General features: G+C 35.9%; 1 protein-coding gene across 1 annotated transcript in view; it reads left to right on the top strand.

Moving 5' to 3' along the window:
* The window catches only part of LOC306862320 (ephrin-A5b-like), a 53,252-nt gene extending 31,974 nt beyond the window's left edge, over positions 1-21,278 (top strand). The window contains exons 2-5 of the mRNA XM_079405070.1: positions 8,578-8,870; positions 18,101-18,166; positions 18,318-18,392; positions 18,509-21,278. Of these exons, the coding sequence (XP_079261196.1) occupies positions 8,578-8,870; positions 18,101-18,166; positions 18,318-18,392; positions 18,509-18,633 (559 nt within the window). The 3' untranslated portion in view covers positions 18,634-21,278. The remainder of the gene's footprint in view (positions 1-8,577; positions 8,871-18,100; positions 18,167-18,317; positions 18,393-18,508) is intronic.
* Positions 21,279-21,405: the final 127 nt, after the last annotated feature.

Raw genomic sequence — 21,405 nt, 5'->3', positions numbered from 1 at the left:
GACTGCTATTTGGCGATGCTGTCCATACAACACAATATGTGGTGCATCAGTGAGCTAATCCTTCCTCCCGGTATGAGGCGAATTCAAATGAGGTCTGGAGGTGTTTCTCATCCAAAGCAATGAGACCGTATCTAGTCAATACCATTGGTGCGACATATGGTACATGCATACGATTCCCACCCCCCCAGGGAATATATATTCAGCTAACTTTTTTTTTGTTGTTGTTGTAGGCTGCCATTTCTGTGGCTGTATTATGGCACACTGATGATATCAGTAATACCATGGTATTGTTTGATTAGGAATGTCCCGGGATATATAAATAGGTTTTAGAAGCAGAAAATGTTACTTAATGTATTTCAAATTTGCATTATCTTTTTGAATCATGTGTAAAGATTTTAAAACATTCTGCAGAATTATCATGGCTGCATGGCGGTTATACTACAAGTTTTGTGTCTCCTCTCTGTGTATGTGTGTGTGGCTGTTTGTTGGCTCTCGGCCCTGCAGGGTGTGTTGGCTGATGGAGGAGGCTCTGACAGGGCCGCTGAGGGTTCTGATGAACTGGGCTGGATGGGGGAGATTGAGAGCACCAGGTGTGGGGGGCCTGAGCACGGCATGCTTGGCACTCTGAGGGGACTCTATGTTTAGATGTTACATTACGTTACATGTGCTGTTTTTTCTGGCGCTGCTGCATTTGTTGAAGGTAAGAACGCTTCCATGCCAGCCTCTAGGCCACCCTCACGCTCTCTCCCTCCAAACCTAATATTAAAACAGCATAGTTGGTCAGTGTATGTTGTGTTTTAGATGCTGGTGGTCCCCATCATGGGATGCTGATGTGCTTCTGTCTCCACGAGGCTGCTTGTGTAGCTTCTTTGGTCAACCAGTTTAAAATAATAATAATATAAATTTTACACAAAAATATTATATTGACATATCCTATATAAAAATTTTAATAACACTTTATTTTAAGGACCAATTCTCTCCATTAACTAGTTGTTCATTAGCATGCATACTACTAGCATATTGGCTTTTTATTAGTACTCATAAAACACATATTAATGCCTTATTCTGCCTGACCATATTTTAGATATTCTAACCCTACCCCATACTTAAACTTAACAACTACCTTACTATTAATAAGCAGCAAATTAGGAGTTTATTGAAGCAAAAGTCATAGTTTATATTTAGTCTCTAGGGAGAATCGGACCTTAAAATAAAGTATGACCAAAAATCGTTACATTTTAAACGAGAATGTTTTTGTTATTTAAAATATAATCATAATTTTTAATACATGTAATAGTTTATCATAAAAAATGTAAATCTATATTTTCATTAGACTGTTATGTAGGTATATGTACAGTATATAGACTATATAGACTTTTTAAAATTATTTTGGTACGTTTATTCAGCAAGGATACATTACAATCACAGTAAAGACATTTATAATGGTACAAAAAAGGGTTTTTGTTTCAAATAATGCTGTTCTTTCAAACTTTCGATTCAACAAAGATTCATAAAAATTGGATCACGAAAATATTTGCTACAAAAATATTGCACGGCACAACAGTTTTCAATAACAATAATAGGAAATGTTTCTTGTGCACCAAATTAACATATTAGAATGATTTCTGAAGGATCGTGTGACTGAAGAATGACATAACAGCTGCTGACAATTCAACTTTGCCATCACAGGATAATAATAATTTATTAATTTATATATTTTATTGTTTACTTTTGTTTTATAAATTAGTGTCGGGTGAATCAGAAAATTTGCCTAAATATACAGTGTTTCCTTATGAGCGACTAGTTGTCTTTCCAGGGAAGCCAGACAGTTGCCATACCTTCTTCGCCCACTCTTTTCTCTCATCCCATATGGTCTCACAGCGCTATGCCACCCTGATGATACATGAAAGTCTAACTTTCTGGAAAAACACCCTTAATAATACTCCCACACAGGACTTTAATAGGACATAAACAAAACGTGTTGTGCTCTGGACTATTTTAAGTCACCCGTAAATCAGTGGGAGAGAATTGTGGACAATTAGCAAGGGCTGCTGATTGAAGCCAGACTTTGTGGCTTGCTAACTGCTTTTAATTGATTCAACGTTGTCTTGATTGGGTGCAGAGCAGCTTTGCCCAAGGCACTGTAAAATGACCCGGGCTCGCAATGGCCCCTCTGGAAGTGGTCAGATCTCCAGCCTGCTGTGGGAGGCAGGTTCATGTTTGCTTAGATGTCCGTAGTCTGACACTTACCCTTTCCTCTCTCTCGCTTGTGCTGCTGAGCTGTTGCTTGTTTATTTTTCCTCAACAAATAATTTGTTCTTCTTCGCATTTGTCTGTTCAGTGTGTAAATTTCATGTTATACACTCACTAGATGAACGACCCCAGGGTCAGCACCGTCATTCTATTCGTTCTCTTTTGAATATGGAGGCCTTCATTAATAATGGGCGAGCCATGACCTCTGACTCTATTCCTGACCTCACGTGGTCTCACTGTTGCATTAAGGCCACTAGAGTATATTTGGTGCCAAGCACTCATGTCAGTCTAGTTATTTGAGATCTGTAAAGCATCTACTCAATATTCAGTTGCAGCAGTAAAGAGGATCCACTCAGGATAATGAGGTTTTCAATCTAAACAAGTATGTTATTTATAAGTAGTACATCTGCTTGTACTCGTCCGTGAAGTTCACAAGGCTACAGGGTGTCCCGTTTGCGACCTTTCGCCATTAATACAGACTTTTCTAAGTTTGGGTAAAAATATTGATTTTCTCAATCTCAATACTGATTCTTAAAGGGACAGTTCACCTGAAAACGAAAATTATGTGATCATTTACTCACCCTCATGTCTTTCCAAACCTGTATGGCTTTTTTCTGTGGAACAGAGAGCAAAGATAACTCTTTTCTGTTCAGTAGAAGGTTTCGAATGACATGAGGGTGAGTAAATTATCACAGAATTTTCATTTTTGAATATTAGCATTAACGTTTTTCAACCAGTATAGCCTGATTCGCAAGTTAAAAAAAGATGAGTTATCCATTTGAATTGTTTAGAAACAGATTGTTTCATGTAACCAAACTGATATAACATAAGAAGGTAACACTTTAGAATAATGGTCCATTGTTAACAAGTAACTATGCAGGAAGTAATAGGTAGAACTACATTAACACTTAATTTAATATGAACTAATAGAGAAGCAATATTAACTAAGCAGTAATAACAATTTTAGAACAAAGGTAGTTCCTTATTAGATATGATATGTGATAAATATTAAATAAAAATCTCCTCATTGAGAACTACTTGCAAACTATGACCAATTAATAAAGAATAACCAATTAACTACTAATCACAACAGTAACATCTTAAAAGTGAACAATTGGGTTCTTTGTGGAAACTAATTTATGAATATGATATCCCCCAAATGAGTCGGCTACATTTTAAAATTGTGACTACTACTCTTAACAAAGGATGGATGTTCTCGGTTTATTTCAATCAAAAACAGAGAATAATAATGAAAACGATAATTCACTTAAAAATGTGATGCTGACAAGTTCATGATTGAATTAGTTCACAATTATGAACTTTGTTTTATGTCAGTTCAATATGTATCCCACTCCAAATGACCTACTGGTAAAATATCATTAGTGCCTCACACAAATGTATGACTGTACAGTATGTGTCAGATATAAAACGTTAAATAACTTATTAATTTACGTGTGAGTAATTACTGAGAGTAATTACTTTAAAATAATGGTCCAGATCACTAGTAGTTCCTTAGTAGCACTTTAGCTTTGAAGTGAAAAATACATTAACCCCTCACTAATTACTCAAACGTTACCTTGTCATCTTACAGGAGCTACTAGTGATCCGGACCATTATTTTAAAGTGAAAAACACCTTAACCACTCAGTAATTTAATAAGTTATTTAACATATTTAAATCTGACACATAGTGTACAGTCATACATTTGTGTGAGGCACTAGTGATATTTTACCTGACACTGTAATCTGGAATATGCAGTTTTGTGCTTAAACTGCATTATAAATGCAGTCGATGCCTTCATTAAAGATGTGAATAGTTTTTGTCAAGAGAACATCATTATTTATATTCAAGAAAAGTCCTCCTCGGCCTACTGTCACTAAAGTTTTTTTTTTTTGTAGTCAGAGGCATACTGAACTGACACAAACTAGAGCTCATAATTGTTAACTAATTCATTCACTTCCTAATTATTAACATTTTTAAATGAATTATTTTTATTATTATTCTATGTTTTTGTTGGAAATAAACATAGAACATCCATCATTTGGCAAAAGTAGTCACAATTTCAAACTGTAGCCTACTTATTTGGGGGATATCATATTCATAAATTAGTTTGCACACAAAACCCAATTGTTCACTTTTAAGATGTTACTGTTATGATTAGTGATTAATTGGTTATTCGTAATTAATTGGTCATAGTTCACAAGTTGTCTGATTCCAAGAGGAATCAGAACTTAATCTAAATGAATCAAAATCAGAACCAGGTTGAATTGAGAGTTTGTGAATCCCAGATTTGTTTGTGTGTTTATCACCCATAGGATTAACCATAGGATATTCGTTGTTTGATGAGTGACATATGAGTACCATATGGCACTCCACTAATCACAATGACACAAGAGCGGGACGATTAATCTGTGGCGCAGCGAATACTTTCCACATATCATACATGTTAGACAAGTAGTTATCTCACCCAAGACCGATAGTCCCATTCTCACTCACTCATGTTCACTTGCTTTCTTCTATCCACACATCCGGGCTCAAAAATCTAGCCTTTCCTCGCTAATCTATTGCTGAATGTCCTTTGCCAATGTTTCTGAAACATAGACATGCCTCCCACAAACACCAATATGTTTTTAATGTTGTGAGCCATATATCTTGTCTCTTCAAGAAAATCTCACACAGAGTGTTTTCCATGGGAAACTCGCAGAGAGTGCATTTTTCTCCCCTCCTTCACCTTCATCCGTCTTTTGAGGCGTTTGCCAAGCCAGCACAGCTTGAAGTCCTGGCAGGCCATTGTTTGTCTGTGATGTTAATGCTTCTGGGCAGACATTCTTTTGGAAGGGGTGAATGAGTGATATCTGAGGCGTTGGGAGATGTACCGTTGCCTCCCTACTGAATGATGGGACAACTGCTTCACGACTGGCCCGAGAGCTGTAACCTGAGGAGGAGATCCTCCATCTGTGCCATTGTGAATGGCCTGGAGGGCTTGAGGCTTAGCTGACCTACACCCCTGGGAGTCACGTCAGTCATTGCCTCAAGAGCGCACCCTCTACGGGAAGTTGTAAGGAGGTGCACTTAAAGGGATATTTCCAAACGTTCCAGACTTTCTTCTAAACACAAAAGAAGATATTTTGAAGAATGTTTTTGTCTATACAATGAAAGTCAATGGGGTCCGAAACAATCGACCACATATATTTTATTGTGTTCCATAGAAGAGGTTTGGAATGTTGGAGCAGTCGAATTGTCATTTTGGTGAGTTCTCCCATTAATAACAATAATGCTGTTTAGTCTGGAGGCTTGTCTAGTCAGCTTGATATTTTTGCCCATTTCTTCCATTCTTTGGAAAATCAATGCCAGCTCCTCAGAGTTCTTTTGATTTAATTGGCTTCCGTTGGAAATTCTTGAGTGAGGAGCCTCCTTCATTTTTCATTCCATTGTTAAGTCTGAGGAGTCTGACCTTGGGATGAACCAACTTTAATCATGTACTCCATGAGCCTACTGCCTCCCGGTGTCCTGTCTTTCTATAGACTCAGGTCTGCCCCGGTCATCACCCATAACCCTCTGTTTGAACATGTAGAGAGAGAGCGATGGAGAGAATCAACTGAATAGGAGGATCATCGTTATGGGAGGTTTTTGTTGTAGGACTTGTTCTAATGCAGCCATGTGCCATGTTTGTGTTAGTAGCCTTGACAGAAACAGCTAATGAGCTTCTTTTTTAATCCTAATGATGAATTGGCACAGCATTGTATGGTTTATTGACCAGCTGGCCCATCGCTCTTCAAGCGCATGAAAGAAAGCCCAACATTGATGAGCTGTTTGTCTGTTATTGGGTTTAATGGGGTCAAATCTCTTTATAACCCACTGGAGCTAATCTGATACACATTGAAAATGAATTGCTGAGGTGGCATTTGATTTAGAGGCCACGTAAGAATATTATAAAGTGACACAATGTGACTCAATCCCCTCTCACTCATTGATTTTTCTGACACGGACATAGAACAGCACTCTGTTGCCTTTAGGTGTTGTTGTCCAGAGAGCTAATATGTTGTTGTCTGGTCCTCTAACTTTGTGACCCAGGGGAAATAGTTATTTAGTATCCTCTAGCAAAGATATTTCACATGATAGACAGGTGAAAGTGCATTAGCCTTGACTCAAACCACATTTCACCGTGTATTTATGTGTCAGGCAGGTGCTTTTATCCAAAGTAACTTTTTTACGATTGTTTTTTTTTTATCAGTTCATGCATTCCCGTGAAATTAATTTATACAACCTTTACATTGATAGAGCCATGACTGTATTCTGTGACTAATTTAGAGCTTAGTTTAAGATGATGAATGAAAAAAGGGTAACACTATACAGTTAAGGGCTAATTTGTTAATAATTAATGCATTAGGTATAATGAACTAACAATAAAGAATAATTTTACAGCAGATAATGTTGAATTATAAATATGCTGTTTATGTTGTTTATTGTTAAATCATGTTTGTTTATAATACTTTAAATAAGGTAAAATTACACTGCAGTTCAAAAGTTTGGGAAATTACAGCAATTATGAATTTAATTGATCCAAAAATTACATTTGTAATGTTACAAAAGATTTCTATTTCAAAAACATTGTTCTTTTGAACTTTCTAGTTTCTATTCATCAAAGAATCCTGCAAAACAAATATTATTGTTTCAACAAAAATATTAAGCAGCACAACTGTTTTCAACACTGATAAAAAAATAAGTAATGTCTTGAGTACCAAATATACATATTATTGAAGGATCATGTGACACTGAAGACTAGAGGACTGGCTGCTGAAATTTGCCATCACAGGAATAAATTACATTTTATAATACTGTAAAATAGAACACAGTTGTTTTTGTAAGAGACTTTTGTGAAAAGCAATAAATCTCATAAATATCAAATGGTCATGCATACCCTGAAATGTTAAATATTTGCTAGTATATGTAAAATTAAAATTAACCAACATTAATATATGCTAGTTTATTAAGCTTATCTAAATATGTGTTTCTTGTTTTGTAATGTTTCCATGATCCTATGCGCTGGACACCAGTTTTGGGAAACTGTATAACCCTGTTGATTTTTGTCAGCACTAGACTGAATCATTCCACTTTAAAAGATGACAGGGAACACAGGAAGCCAATAAATTTAATCAGGAAATAGCTTTGTTTTTGCCAGTACCCAGTGACAAAGTAAAAAGAAATGTTTGCATGTTACACACTTTCAAATGCCAGAGTTTGAGCTGGAAACATTTGGACGGCGCGATCGCTCAGGAAGTATGTTTTTCACAGCTGAGATTTTGCTTTCCATTCAAATGATTTCGCTCCCAAGAGTAGTAAACAATAGTTGTTCAAAATAGACCTAAAGTGTTTGCAGATTTTGAGCAGCATCTATACACATCCACACACTCTGCCAAGCATGCATATGCACACATACACCCGCACTCAAACCACCGCCAAGCCGGCCAAACCTACAGGGAAACTAAGTATTCCAGCAGTGCGTTTGAAATCCACATAATGATAAACTGATAGGTCTCAAGCTCCATCTGCTCTCAATAGTCTTTTATTGTCCGTAATGAGTGGAAATCTTTGTGTCCGCGTGCTCAGCTGTGCTTCTATCCACAGCAGGATCGCAACTCTAACCTCACATTAGCCTGGAAGCTCATCTGGCTCTCCCCAGGGCTCCTACTGGGTGTCCACTAGCTTACACCCTCAAAAAAATTTTATTTATGTATAAACCGAGTCATGTTCACTCAGTTTTGGTGTAAATATAATGTTTTTTGCTGCGACTCTAAGCATAGCTGACCTGAGCATATCCATCGTCACTATGGCGCCTATGGGAATCTATGTTTTTTAAATCACTTCCTTGTCGAAATGAAGTCGTGCACATTCCATTGACATTCATATTTGGTTAGATCCTCTGGAGGTCATCTCGACTTACAGCAAACAAGGAATAGTTGGCTGTTTTGGCACGAGAGATGCACATTTTTTCTGCTGAAGCATTCCTCGGAGTGCCATATTTCAAGCTGTCATCTCTCGCCCATGGAAAACTCATTCTTTCAGGCGTATTTAAAGCGTCTATATCAACGACAGGATTATGAATTTTCCACGTGATCCTCAGTGAGCCCTAGCGGACTCAAAGATTGGATGATTTACGTGCTTTCACATTTGCGGTAATTGCTCTCAAATAAGTGGCTTCCTCCAGAAGTGGCCTTTCTGTGAAGTAGGGGCTCGATGGCTCGTAAAACATACGAATGAGAGTCACTGAATGGCTAATATTTCATATCATATATACTCACTGCGGCCTTTCTTTTCGCAACAGGTTCTACCGAGGAGACTACCACATCGACGTATGCATTAACGATTATCTGGACATATACTGCCCCCACTACATGGACACGGTCCCTGAGGACAGAACGGAGCGCTACATCCTCTACATGGTCAACTACGATGGCTACAGCTCTTGCGACCACACGGCGAAAGGTTTCAAGCGTTGGGAGTGCAACCGGCCTGACTCGCCCAACGGGCCGCTGAAGTTCTCCGAGAAGTTTCAGCTTTTCACACCGTTCTCACTGGGATTTGAATTTCGGCCAGGCAGAGAATATTACTATATCTGTGAGTATCCTGTTTGTTTTTTCTTTCCTTTTTATTATTTTTTTGTGTGCAGAAGTGATTTGTATCTCAATGATGTTTTATGGTTTCTGTATCCAAAACCAGACGCTGCGCATGTTAAATAGATTTGTTAGAATGGCTTTTGGTTTATACGTGGAAAAAGTTGCATTGCCTGGAAAAGGATGTTGTATTAGCGTCCTCACGGAGGATAACGCAACTCAAGTCTTAATGGTATACGTTTAAGACAAGTATCTGATTACGAGCATTAAGGAAAGGAAGTCATTGCCAAGTATGACTTTGTTTTTCAGGAGTCTTGGCAAACAGGCTACAAGGAAAACATGAAGCTCAGGGAAAAACATCTTGGTCTTCCTCTAAAGAGTCTTTGTTACGAACTCCTGGTCTCAGCTTTCGTTTGCTCGTGAGAGGGCTCTTAAAAACAAGCATCTAAACCCATGTTTTTACAACTGGAGTCAGATCCCTACAGGGCGGGAGTGGGAAGACAAAATAAGGCACAGGAGTGCTCGGACTGCTCAGGGCCGCGATGTGTTCATTTATGCAGGCGCACGCAGGAGATGTGGAGCGTTTGATTTGGCGGAATCCGACCTGATGATCTGACAGATCTCATGGGCGCATAAAACGATGGACATGTTTTTATGAGATGTGAAAGGAAGGAATTGGAGAATGAGGAGGGGGAAGTGATAGAAACAGGAGATAAGTACATGGAGTAGGAGAAAAAAAGGCAGATAGGAATGCACGGTACATAGCATTTAGGGGTTAGATCCCAGCAGGTGATATGGATGTTTTGCATGAATGTGAGTGTCTATCAGAGACGTTGCAACATAGTAAAATTGACTTTTTTTCCCGAAGGCCTGTGAGTAAGAATAATAGGATGGGAAACATCACGACTGAAGTGATGGCGCTGTCAGATACTATAAAGTGTTTTACAGTTAATGCGAGTTGGAAAACAAGGATTCATAGCGCACATGTCTCCCTCCTGTGTGACTCAGTGTCATGATTCAACAGTTACGGTCTCTCAAGATAGGAGGAAGTTTCTCCATTTGTGCGGAATTACGAGTAAAGGGAACAAAATAAACAGTGTGTCAGTCTGATCAAGTTGAAGCATAGCAGTTTAGAGTGACTGCACAATGTTATCTCAAGTAGACAGCGGTTTTCAGTAACCTTGATCATATCACCACAATTATTTTAATCTAGATATAGAAAGCAGAAGATATTTGAATATATTGTGATACCAAGCTATTTGAATAAATTAAGAAAATAAATAAAAATACAATATAAATGAATTATTATATACATATATACATTTATTTATCTATATGTTTTATTATTTCTGTTTTTAACAGCTTATGATATATAATCATTTTAAGGGAAAAGATTGTCATAGAAAGCAGAAAATATTTGAATATATTTTAATACCAAGCAATTTGAATAAATTAAGAAAAAAATGAATATATAAATATAAATAGTAAAAAGTAAATAAATATTTATAAATAAAAATAATATGATATATATGGTAAATTAATTGATCTATATGTTTTAGTGTTTATTTAACACCTATATTTTAGCAGCTTATAATATATAATTTTATGGGGAAAAATTGTCCCTGTGATAAAAAAAAAAGAAATTGTGATTTTTAATGAAAATAAAATAATATAGTTTACTGTTATATTTTTACATTATTATTTACAATTAAATTTGATGTACTGTATAACATAAAATAATTTTACAAATAAAATGTATGTGTGTGTATATATATATATATATATATATATATATATATATATATATATATATATATATATATATATATATATATATATATATATATATATATAAATGGTATTTAATATGATATACTGTTTAATTTTTAACTATTTTATTATTTTAATAATTTGTCTATTACTATATAAAATAATTTATAAATAAAATTTGCTGTCTGTATGTTTCTTTTATATATTTAGTACTATATACTATTTCATTTTCATTTGTATTATTTTTTTATAATTTGGTATATACTGTGTAGAAAATTATTTTACAGAATTTGTTTTGTTGCTGTTTTTATATTTAATTTTTTTTTTAATATAATTTGATACTGTATATAAAAGAATTGTATACATATATATTTTAAAAATACATCATGTAGCTAGAGGCAAAAAATGTCCTAATTTTTGGTCTATTTAATATTTGAAGCAAGTTTTCCTGAATCATTCTCTTCATTAGTTTGATGTCTGCCTGTCATGATTTGGTTAGACAGAATGTCTTTGTTAGCCGGTGTGGTGGCTAATCATTCTGAGTGAGGGGTCGCTCCAGGAGAGCAGAGGGGTGACAAGCACGGTCTCTGTGCTGTCAGTCAGCGTGCCCGGCCCGCTCAGGAAGCGATCAGGGGGGATCAGAGGGCCCGGCCCCGCAGGTCAAATGTGAACATGCTCTGATGACTGCAGTTGAACTCACAATCCCGAACGGCTCAGGGCAGCATGTTTTTCCAATATGGCCGATGTGGAAGTCTGATCTTAATCTCAGAGGATAGAAATCCAATTTCAAGGGAAGGTTTTTAGTCAGCCTCTCCCTCCTGCGCGAGCGGGGCCAACGGCAGTGCAGGCTGTCTGATATGAGCCCGCTTCAAAAGCCCACGACTGCTATTTGTAGTCTTGTCCCTCCATCTTCATAATGCTGTAAGGTAAACCAGAAACATTCCCACTTTGTGCTTAAAGCAAGACCTGATTTGTAGCTTTGATAAGAATCCTGTACTTTGCGGTTTGCTTATAAGTGGCGTAGTCACTACCTGAGCCAAAAATATTCCCCGCATTACAAAGCGCTCTCAAAGCACTCAAGAATGTGCGAGAAAAGAGATGGGTGCGCGTCTTATCTCAAAGATGGAGCATCAATCCATCTTTCCCTCATTTATCAGACTTCTCGGTTACATCGCATCTGATCTCTCCACCCATAGCTGGAATGGTGGTGTCTGGGAGGTTTATTGCCCCAGGCCGTCTGCAGCTCGGGTGGATCTGGTGTCGGCCGTGTGGGAAAGGAGACGTGGATGAGCAGCCCGTGCCGTGACAGTGTAGAGTGTCTTTGAATAAGCAGGGTCGGTGTAGTAGTCTAGTCTTAATGTCTGCCAATGAGAGGTCAGTTACACGCCGCATGCTGACAGCGAGGGAATTCTGATGACTGACAGAATGAGAGTTTGTCATATAAGCCACCCATGAAATCATCTTAATACGGCTGGGACTGTTGATTATTGTCACAGTTTATGTTTAAAGAAATTCGGCGAGAGCCTTGAAATTCCAGATGTGTTTTTCTTGCTGGCATTGAGCATTCATGCAGTCACATTTACAGTACTCAAGGTCCAAAATTAACACACGTCAAGTGCAAATTGTGGGTAAAAATTGGCTTTGATGAGTAAATAATGAGTGACGAATAACTTTATAAGGAACTGCAACTTAATACTTGAAGTCAAACTGTCTGAGCATCAGCCTGACCTTGAGCAAACCGTTTACTAAAGAAAGCTTTTGTTTTGATTTTTACCTTACATAACTAACCTTTTGATCTGCATAGCTTCATGTGGCAACACACATGTGAAATATTTCTTACTTAAAGTGAGAGTCCACACCAGAATTAAAGTTCATTCATCATTTACTCTCCAAAAATGAGTTTTTTTCCTTCTGTGAAACATAAAAGATGATCATTTTAAGAATATTAGGACTGTGAAATCCGTTTTATTTTTCCCAAATTATGTTTTGTTTTGTGTTTTTTTTTTTTTTTTCCCAAATTCTGCTTTTTTCCGTTTAAATTTTTCTGGATTCCATTTGTTTTAATGGTTAAATTAAAAAACATATTAATCAAAAAGCATGTCTAATTAATTGAAAACATGAATTTATTGAAATGTGAAATGTTTTTTTTCTCTCAAATTCAGTTTTATTTTTACCAAAATATGTTTTCCATTATTTTTTGGGATTCAATTTGAAAGATTTCATAAAATTTTTATCATCAAAAGCATCTCTAATTAATTGAATTTCTACAAAAATTATTTATTTTATTGATTTCTTTTTTTCAGTGAAACGTATGTTGTGTATTTACATTTTTCTGGTAAATAATTTCTAGTAAATAACTTTCCTGGTAAATATTTCTTAAACGTAATATGTTAATAATAATTGTATTATTAGTAGTAGTGCTATCATTATAAGTAATTTAATATATTTCTGTCAAAGTTTCTTCAAGTTAAACTGAACTTTTATTTATGTATGATATTATGATAGTTTTTCTCAAAAGAAAGCATCATTTTATTTACCAACATGGCTAAGGTAGAGTAAATGATGACAGAATATTCATTTTTGTGTTAATTAACCCTTTCAATGTCAATAAAAGGAAAATTGGAGCAACTAAATCACGATGGGTCGTCTTCACATTTAGATGACAGGTAGCACTTTAAACTGAAGCCTGATCTTGTATACGATGCTGTTACAAAAAAGCTAATATTTATTTTTATTTTATTTTTTATATTTATTTTCAGTTGTCCTCTGTTTTATTGGTGTTATTTAATAGTAGTTTATAAAGCTATACATTTGCAGATGAATTTACCACAGCTTTACAATACATATTTGAGATTAGACATATTTAAATTAATTTACTTTGTGTAATAAAAACAGGCATAAATAATCTGGGTCATGGTTTTGACTAATAGAGATTTCATTAGTGTGGAATGTTGCCACTGAAATGCAGAGTTTTGAATGGTTTTCTGTGGGTTCGCTGTGGTTTTCATCGGTCATGAATCCTTGTGTAGAACAGCAATGTTCACTCCTGCACATCTTTCATCCCACCCCACATATCCAAATGCCCACTGTGGGATGGCATCCTATTAATGTCTCTGGGTAAAAAGTTAATTTTGGACTCTGACAATACTGATGTTACATTATACGATGCTCTGTTTGCACACTCACGCTCGACAGTTATTTATTGTGGTAGTAGCCAACGATGTACAACAGATTTGTCAAGTGATGTTTCCAATCAACACTGGGATCCAGCTCCAAACTAGACCAGACTTGAGGGATGAGACAAAAGCAATTTCACCCAAATCAAAGGAAATATGCTTGTGGGGACACGATTAAGGTTTCACAAGCCCCTAGTATGTCAGTGTAGACAGCATATAAGCACATTGATTTAACCCAAGCTCTCCCCGCAGTCATGAGGGTGTGGGGATGAGAAGAGAGACAGCAGATTAAGTGCAGCTGGAGACCCCACACAGCAGGGAATCATGGGGGTCAAGGCTAGAAGAGCCATGGTGCATTATGGGAATGTCTGCAAGCTCAGAGATGAGCCAACCAGCTAATGGGGAAAAGAGTTATAATTCTTTTCTCTTATTTCTTTTTCTTTCCTCTACAGGCAACTGATCCTGTTATAGCTTCATCTTGACACTTTCATGGTGGTTTAAAGTGTTAAAAAGATATATGGTCAATGACAAGACCTTTTTATAACAAGACAAAGTTAGTTCGAATTGTAAAATGTCATGACTCCAGAAAAATAACATATTAACATATGTGTGTGTGTGTGTGTACATATATATATTAATACGATTAATCGCATAACGTGTGTGTGTACTGTGTATAATTATTATTTAAATATAAAACACATCCATGTATGTATTTAAGAAAAATATGTTTTGTTTATATATGAAATATATTTATATATAATATAAAATATAAGAATAGGAATATATAAATGTATAAACATAAAAATATTTTCAAAATATATACTGTATGTGTATTTATATATACATAATAAATATACACAGTACACATACATATATAATGTAAACAAAAACTTTTCACGATTAATCGTTTGACAGCACTAATATATATATATATATATATATATATATATATATATATAAACAGTTTATTTAATAAACATTTAATTTGATTTAAAAATTATATATATATATATATATATATATATATATATATATATATATATATATATATATATATATATATATATATATATATATATATATATATTAGTAAATATTAATTAAATAAAATGAGTAAATTTTATAAAATTAGTAAATATTAGTAAATATTAATTAAAATAAAATGTCAGGAAACTTTTTTTCTTGCTACTTGTGACATTTTTAGTGTCATTACACTGCATTTTTTATTGAAAATATTTGATACCAACATAAACAGTACATTTCTGAGAACTTGCCATATGCATTTCAAAACCCTATTTTTTTTTTAACATAGCCACTTTTGTTCACTGACCCATATATTTTCTCAACAAAACCAGAAGGGTGAACTCATGAAGTTTGACTGGAGGAGTCAGTGTAAGGTTCAGCGGTTCACAGTCACTGGCGATATGGTCTATGGACTGAACAGAAGTCATTTGTATCATCACAGCTGATTACAGAGCTTTTAGTGGCAGGTGTTTCTTTCGGCCTGTGATCTGTCATTTGCAGCTGTTGATGTTACTAGCTGCCAGTACAGCTTTAAGTAGCAGGTGTTGATGTATGTAGTGACCAATCAACATCTAAGAGGCTTGTGGAAAGGTCACAACCAACAGAGGTTAGAAAAAGAGCTCGGAAAGGTTTATCACAAATTTGCTGTCCAGTAAAAAAAACCAAAAACTGCTGTTAGTGATGTCTGTGGTCAAGATAAGGGTGTTCAATAAATATTTCCTGACAGTAAACAAATTTTAAAGAGAGACTAATTCATCATCCTGCCACTAATGGAGCGTGTGTGCTGTGAACATTAGTCTTAGCTTATTTATCCTGAAGTTTATTGTAAAATAATCCAAATTTCAAGCATCCAACCAGAAAAACAAGACATCCAACTCCTATTTCTTTCCATCAGGAAAGAGTCACTGTGGAATACATGTCCACGTCAGTGAAAGCGAGCCTCACCAATTGAATTATCAAGAACATATTGCGTTGGCTATAAGGAAATTGCATTTTGTGCAGTCCGTGCTCATTACATTGAGGCTTTGAAGGAGGAGATTTATTGAAGTGCGTTGCATTGCTCATTACTTTGTCACCTTTACGTCCAGTGTGATCTGTGGGTGAAATACCAAGCCCTTCTTTCCCCCTCACCCCACTGCTCCTCATTTACATCGCTCCCTGACTACGCCAGATTGCATTACGTACTGCATAAAGAGTGGACAGTGGAGAGAGAGAAAGGCTGTCTACCTGTTCTTCTTAAAGTGCTAATGAGCTTTTCTTTACGGAGAGGACAAATTGAGAAACATGGCTCATTGTTGAGATGACAAGGGAAACAGCATAGCCAAAGTAGCACCGCCCGCGTCTATCAGTAAGAGGCAAAATGAATGCTGATTCACTCTGAGGCCAGTGGAAGCATTTAAATGAGGCTTTTGCATGCAGAAAGCCGCAAACATAAAAGATAGGTAGCATCTGAAGATGTACTGATAGACCAAACCTGAAATAAATGATCCTAGTGGCCTTGAGCCCATGGAGCTGTTGCGTTGTTACCATTTTGGAAAGCTTGTCAAAAAATGATGGTCCTTATCCTAACTGCTGCTGGTGAACATTGAAGTTTTGTCTTGATTTAATCTTTTGTTTTGGATGCATCAATCAAATTTAAATTGGTTTGCACTGTGAAAAGTGGTGCATGCATTCATACTGGAGTAACATTGCAAATTATATTTAATTGTATTTAACCCTTAACTGTCACCGTCCCGTATACGGGACGCCTAACTTTACTTCAATATATTACCATTAAATCCTAAACTAATCATGACAAACTATATATTGTTGGAAAGGTCCAAGACTCCTAAATAAATATTTTACCACTGTTCGTTGTTAAAAATTATGTAGGAGCAGTAATAGATTAATTTATGACGAGCGCACCTCAAAACATATACACCATAACAGGAGCTCTGACCTTTGACACAAAAATGTTTTGAAATCGGATATTGCGTCATCATAGAAATGGTATTTTAAAATCTTTTAGCGGGCTCCTCCCCCTTAGTGGGAGGTGTCATACTCCAAATATATGGTCTTATAGAATCAAAACATTTTATAATCTTGACAAAATACATATCAACGGAAAGGTCTGAGTCTCAAGATTTCCTATTTGGTGGTAGGAGTAATAGTGAGAGAGAAATTGATACATTTATGACAGAAAAGAGCTATATATATATATATATATATATATATATATATATATATATATATATATATATATATATATATATATATATATATATGAAATTTTATATTTTATAACAAATATAACGTATATTTTTATTTTATTAATATATTATTAACAATTTATACAAAAATGTTTAAGGAAATATATATACAGTACATTGTGTCCTATGGATTTATATATGCCTCAATGTACTGTGTTGCTAAGAAAGAATTTTCTGTATTCTTTTACAGGTGTTTTACCTGTATTTTGAATTTTGCTCTTCATTTCATTATGTTTTAGGGTTAATGGAAATATCTGTAAAATTAATGGATAATGTCCTGACAGAAAATTACCAGTACATTTTCATTTTTTTAAAATAGTGTATAAATATATAAATGATATATTCATTCTTAAAAATCTATATTTAAATGTTTTATATTTTTATATTTAAAACAATATATATAAATAATGTATTTATAAATAAAAATGACTAGATTATTACATTTACATTTAGCCATTTATCAGATGCCTTTATCCAAAGCAACTTAGAAATGAGGACAATGGAAGCAATCTTTTATTATTATATAGTAAATAAAAATAAAACAGATAGAATAGAAAAAAGAATAGAGCAAGCTAGTGTTATTATTATACATATTTTTATTTTTTTATTTAATAAAAAGTTTAAAAATGCCACTGGCCCCGTCACCATGGAAAATAAACCAAACCCAAACAAAGGCATTTAAAATAATAAATACAGATCTATCATGTGGGCTACTCTTAAAGCATTGTGTACTGTGAATAATATTATTGTCTCTTATGATAAATTACTTGTTGTTGTACCTCATTTGTAAGTCGCTTTGGATAAAAGCATTTGCTAAATGACTAAATGTAAATGCAGATGAAAATGTTGGCAGCGCATGTAAAAATCTGCACTGCTGGCTCGAGCAGGCCAGTAAAAAAATTCTTATTGTTGAACCCGGTTATATATCTAAAGCTAAAAAATGACTTTGATTTATTAAACAGTGTGCAGCATGGATCGATTGAGCCTAATATTGACCATCTAAAATGTTTCCACAGCCTCTCCAGTCAGTGAAAATGGGAAACCGAGCTGCTTGAGGCTGAAAGTTTTCGTCAGACCTTCAAGTAAGTTTTACAAGCCCCTCAGGAGAGGTCCTGGCGTGGCTTCTGACAAAACGTGGTTGCAATTGCATCGTTTATCACTGCTGGAATAGTTCAATGAGCTAAAGATGATGTCACGACCCTGACAACACCCTGTTTTATGTTTCTCCCACAGACAACTGCGAGAAAAGTCACGACCGCGTTGTCAAAGCCGATGATGGAAGCATCAACTCTATAGAAAATAATAATGGTTCGTATTGTACGCCAAAGTCATTTCCATATTCAAAACTATCAGTAAGCTCAAAATGTTTTGCACACTCAGGTATTACAGACTTATTTTAATCTTCTATTTCTTCCTCCATTTAGACGGAACGAGTCACGAATCTGCCGAACCATCCCGAGGTGATGTCAACGGCGCCGGATGCCTTCAAACTGTAGGGCCCTTGTTGGCCTCAGCGCTGGTTCTTTTGGCTTCCCTCTCTTCCTTATAGCATCCCGCATCCCTGAAATACACAGGAGGACTCATGATTGAGCACTTTTAAGAAACATTGAGATCTTTCTCTCCGCTAAAAAGTAGTTACTCGCACAGGAAGACGCTCCTTTGGTGATATAACTGGAAGATTTTCAATGAACAAAAGCCCCACCCACAAAAAAACCCCCACAAAAAACCCACTAAACTGTGACATGCACACAAAAATAGGTCCGTGTCCTTTCGGTGCCCCTATGTGACGTTGGAGAGGGACTTGTAATTGGGGGCAGAGCAAGAAAATGACTCTTTTTCAAATGACAAAGACCGCTTTCAGTGTTGCCGTCTTATAACAGAGCAAGAGGACTGTCTGAGGGATCTCTCCTCGTGCATTGTGGGAAAACGTCGTCACTATGGACTCAACTGCTGACTCTACTAGATATCAAGGCAAATTGTTGCCTGATAGCATCCCTTGTAAAGAGGGAGAGCAGGGAGCTTTTTTAATATCTCAACCGGAGTAGTCCGCGTGGACTCAGGTGCTCAGGTGAACGGTGACAATTTTTGAAGTGTTTTCATAGATAAAAGAAAAAGATAAGCACTCGTTTTGTACATTGTGTACAGGTGTACATGGGACTGAAACGCAGATATGGTGTTCTTGAAGTAAAATGCTCAAGTGTAGCTGCCAAAATCGATGTTTTGTTAGGAGTACGGAGCCTCACCGATCAATCGTTTGAGTGAATATACTAATTTGTTTTCTTATTTATTGTTCAGTCGTAGTGCTCTTGACACTTTGTACTAGTCATCAGCCAGGATTCAGGAGAATGGAACACAAATGCCTATAGCTGCAGTCAACTTACTTTGATTTAGATGAATAACAATCGCATAACTTATGATAATGGGTTAATATTTTAGCAAGTCAATCCTTGAAATGATATCGGGGGGGGGGGGGGGGGGGGGTAAACACTAGTAGTACGTTTCCATATCATGTCTGTCAGGGGTCACGTCGCTCCTTAAAGGGGTCCATTATCATGGATAGGAGAGAAGAAATGGTTTTGCATTCATTTTGTAAATGCTTCCTGTCTTTTTACCCTAGAGTAATCGAAATGAACAGCATTAACATTTTAATTCGGTCAACAAAATGAAGTCATACCTTGCCAATTGAATTGTTAATTATGTAAAAACTATTTTTTCTAAGCATGAAGTGAAAGTAATGAAATTATTTTCTTCAAAACGAATTCTCACATGGATTTTTTTTTTGTCAAAATGCATTTCAACCGTGCCGTTTATATTTATTTACTTTTTTAACACGGAGCTGTGTGCATTAAACACTCATCTGGGATCTACTGAAACAGTAGCGGAGCGCTGCTTCCACCCCGGTGGCAGCTGACACCCTAACGTGATTTAATAGGCTCTTTGATGTTGTCCAAAGTGCCTGGCACGCAGACCACATACTGCGAGGCCTCATGTGGGTTATTTCTGGAATTAAAAAATCGACAGCAGCACGGGAGGAGCGCGGTGTCCAATTTAGCCGCCGGCTAGCGTTACTCTGGTGAACTTGGCCAGAGATGGAGAAAGATGAGATCTCCTGCTGGGATCAATAGTAATGGCCTTTACAGAGACAAAACAGGGTAAATATTTGCCCCAATCCCATGATTTTCCTTGCTTGAATGGTTTTCATGTTTTTCATTCACATCTACTTATCGACAGTTTGGTAAGCAACATAAAGATAGCTTTTGACTTTATGTGGTTATGTTTGGCTAGCTACTATGGTTCTTTTTAAAATGATAACACAGGAGCACATGGATCCTATGGATGCTATGTATCCGTACGTTGATTAGCAAATCATATCATATAGTGATTTGGAACCACTGGTACAAAAGAAATAAGAGATAAATGAGGAGCTAAGAAATAATCCAGTCTGAAAGTCATAATATCAAATACATTTGTTAACATTTTTTTTCTGGAAGTAAATGCATTTGCAGACATAATACTTTTTAAATGTACTTTTTTATTTTTGAGTTATATTTAATGGTTCAGTATCCATAAAGACAACTAGGAATGTGTGCTGGTCAATCCTTAAAAACACTGCTGTATTGTCATTGCTAAATCATATTCATTTTATTTTTGTAAATCTCCTGTGGAACATTTTTAAAGCAATGTTCTGTTGTTGCACCACGAAAATAAATGCTGTCGTCCATTTACTGTCATGGGAACAAACCTAGAAGGACATTTTTAGTAGGTTTAATTCAGGAAACGTTATTTTTCTAAAATGACTGCAGGATCTGTTTTTGTCCATATGCAAAACTTGAGGTTTTAAGGAACGAGGTCTTGTTGAACCTGGGTTTCCCCCCACAATGCAGTTGTGTTCCTGTATTCTCTCATTGTCTTTGTCCCAGAGAATATTTCTTCAGTGTTAGACATAATTTCTTAATTCTTTCCACACCTGCTTCTTCATACAGCTGTGAAGATGATATGATATCTAAACCACCATTTCCCTTAGCTTCTTGGCTGTGTTGCCTGAATATTAGACATTTGCTGTGACGTCTCTGACGGTACAGCGCTGACTTGCATTATGATATGACACGTTTTTATATCTTCAAATGCCATTGTTTGTAAATACACTTGCTGGAGCAGCTCAAGTAAATGATTAAATAAATTTGTCATTGTTGTAAGAAACACCTTCTGATGTCTTTTTTATGTATTCTGATTTAAGATATTAGTATTATCCAATGGGTTACGATACAAGGGCTGATGGTATTTATTCTGAAGTGTTTCAGGTGATAATACAATTAAAATA

This window comes from Barbus barbus (assembly GCF_936440315.1).
Source record: "Barbus barbus genome assembly, chromosome: 43".
NCBI lineage: Eukaryota > Metazoa > Chordata > Actinopteri > Cypriniformes > Cyprinidae > Barbus > Barbus barbus.
This window is presented reverse-complemented; position numbering and strand designations above follow the sequence as displayed.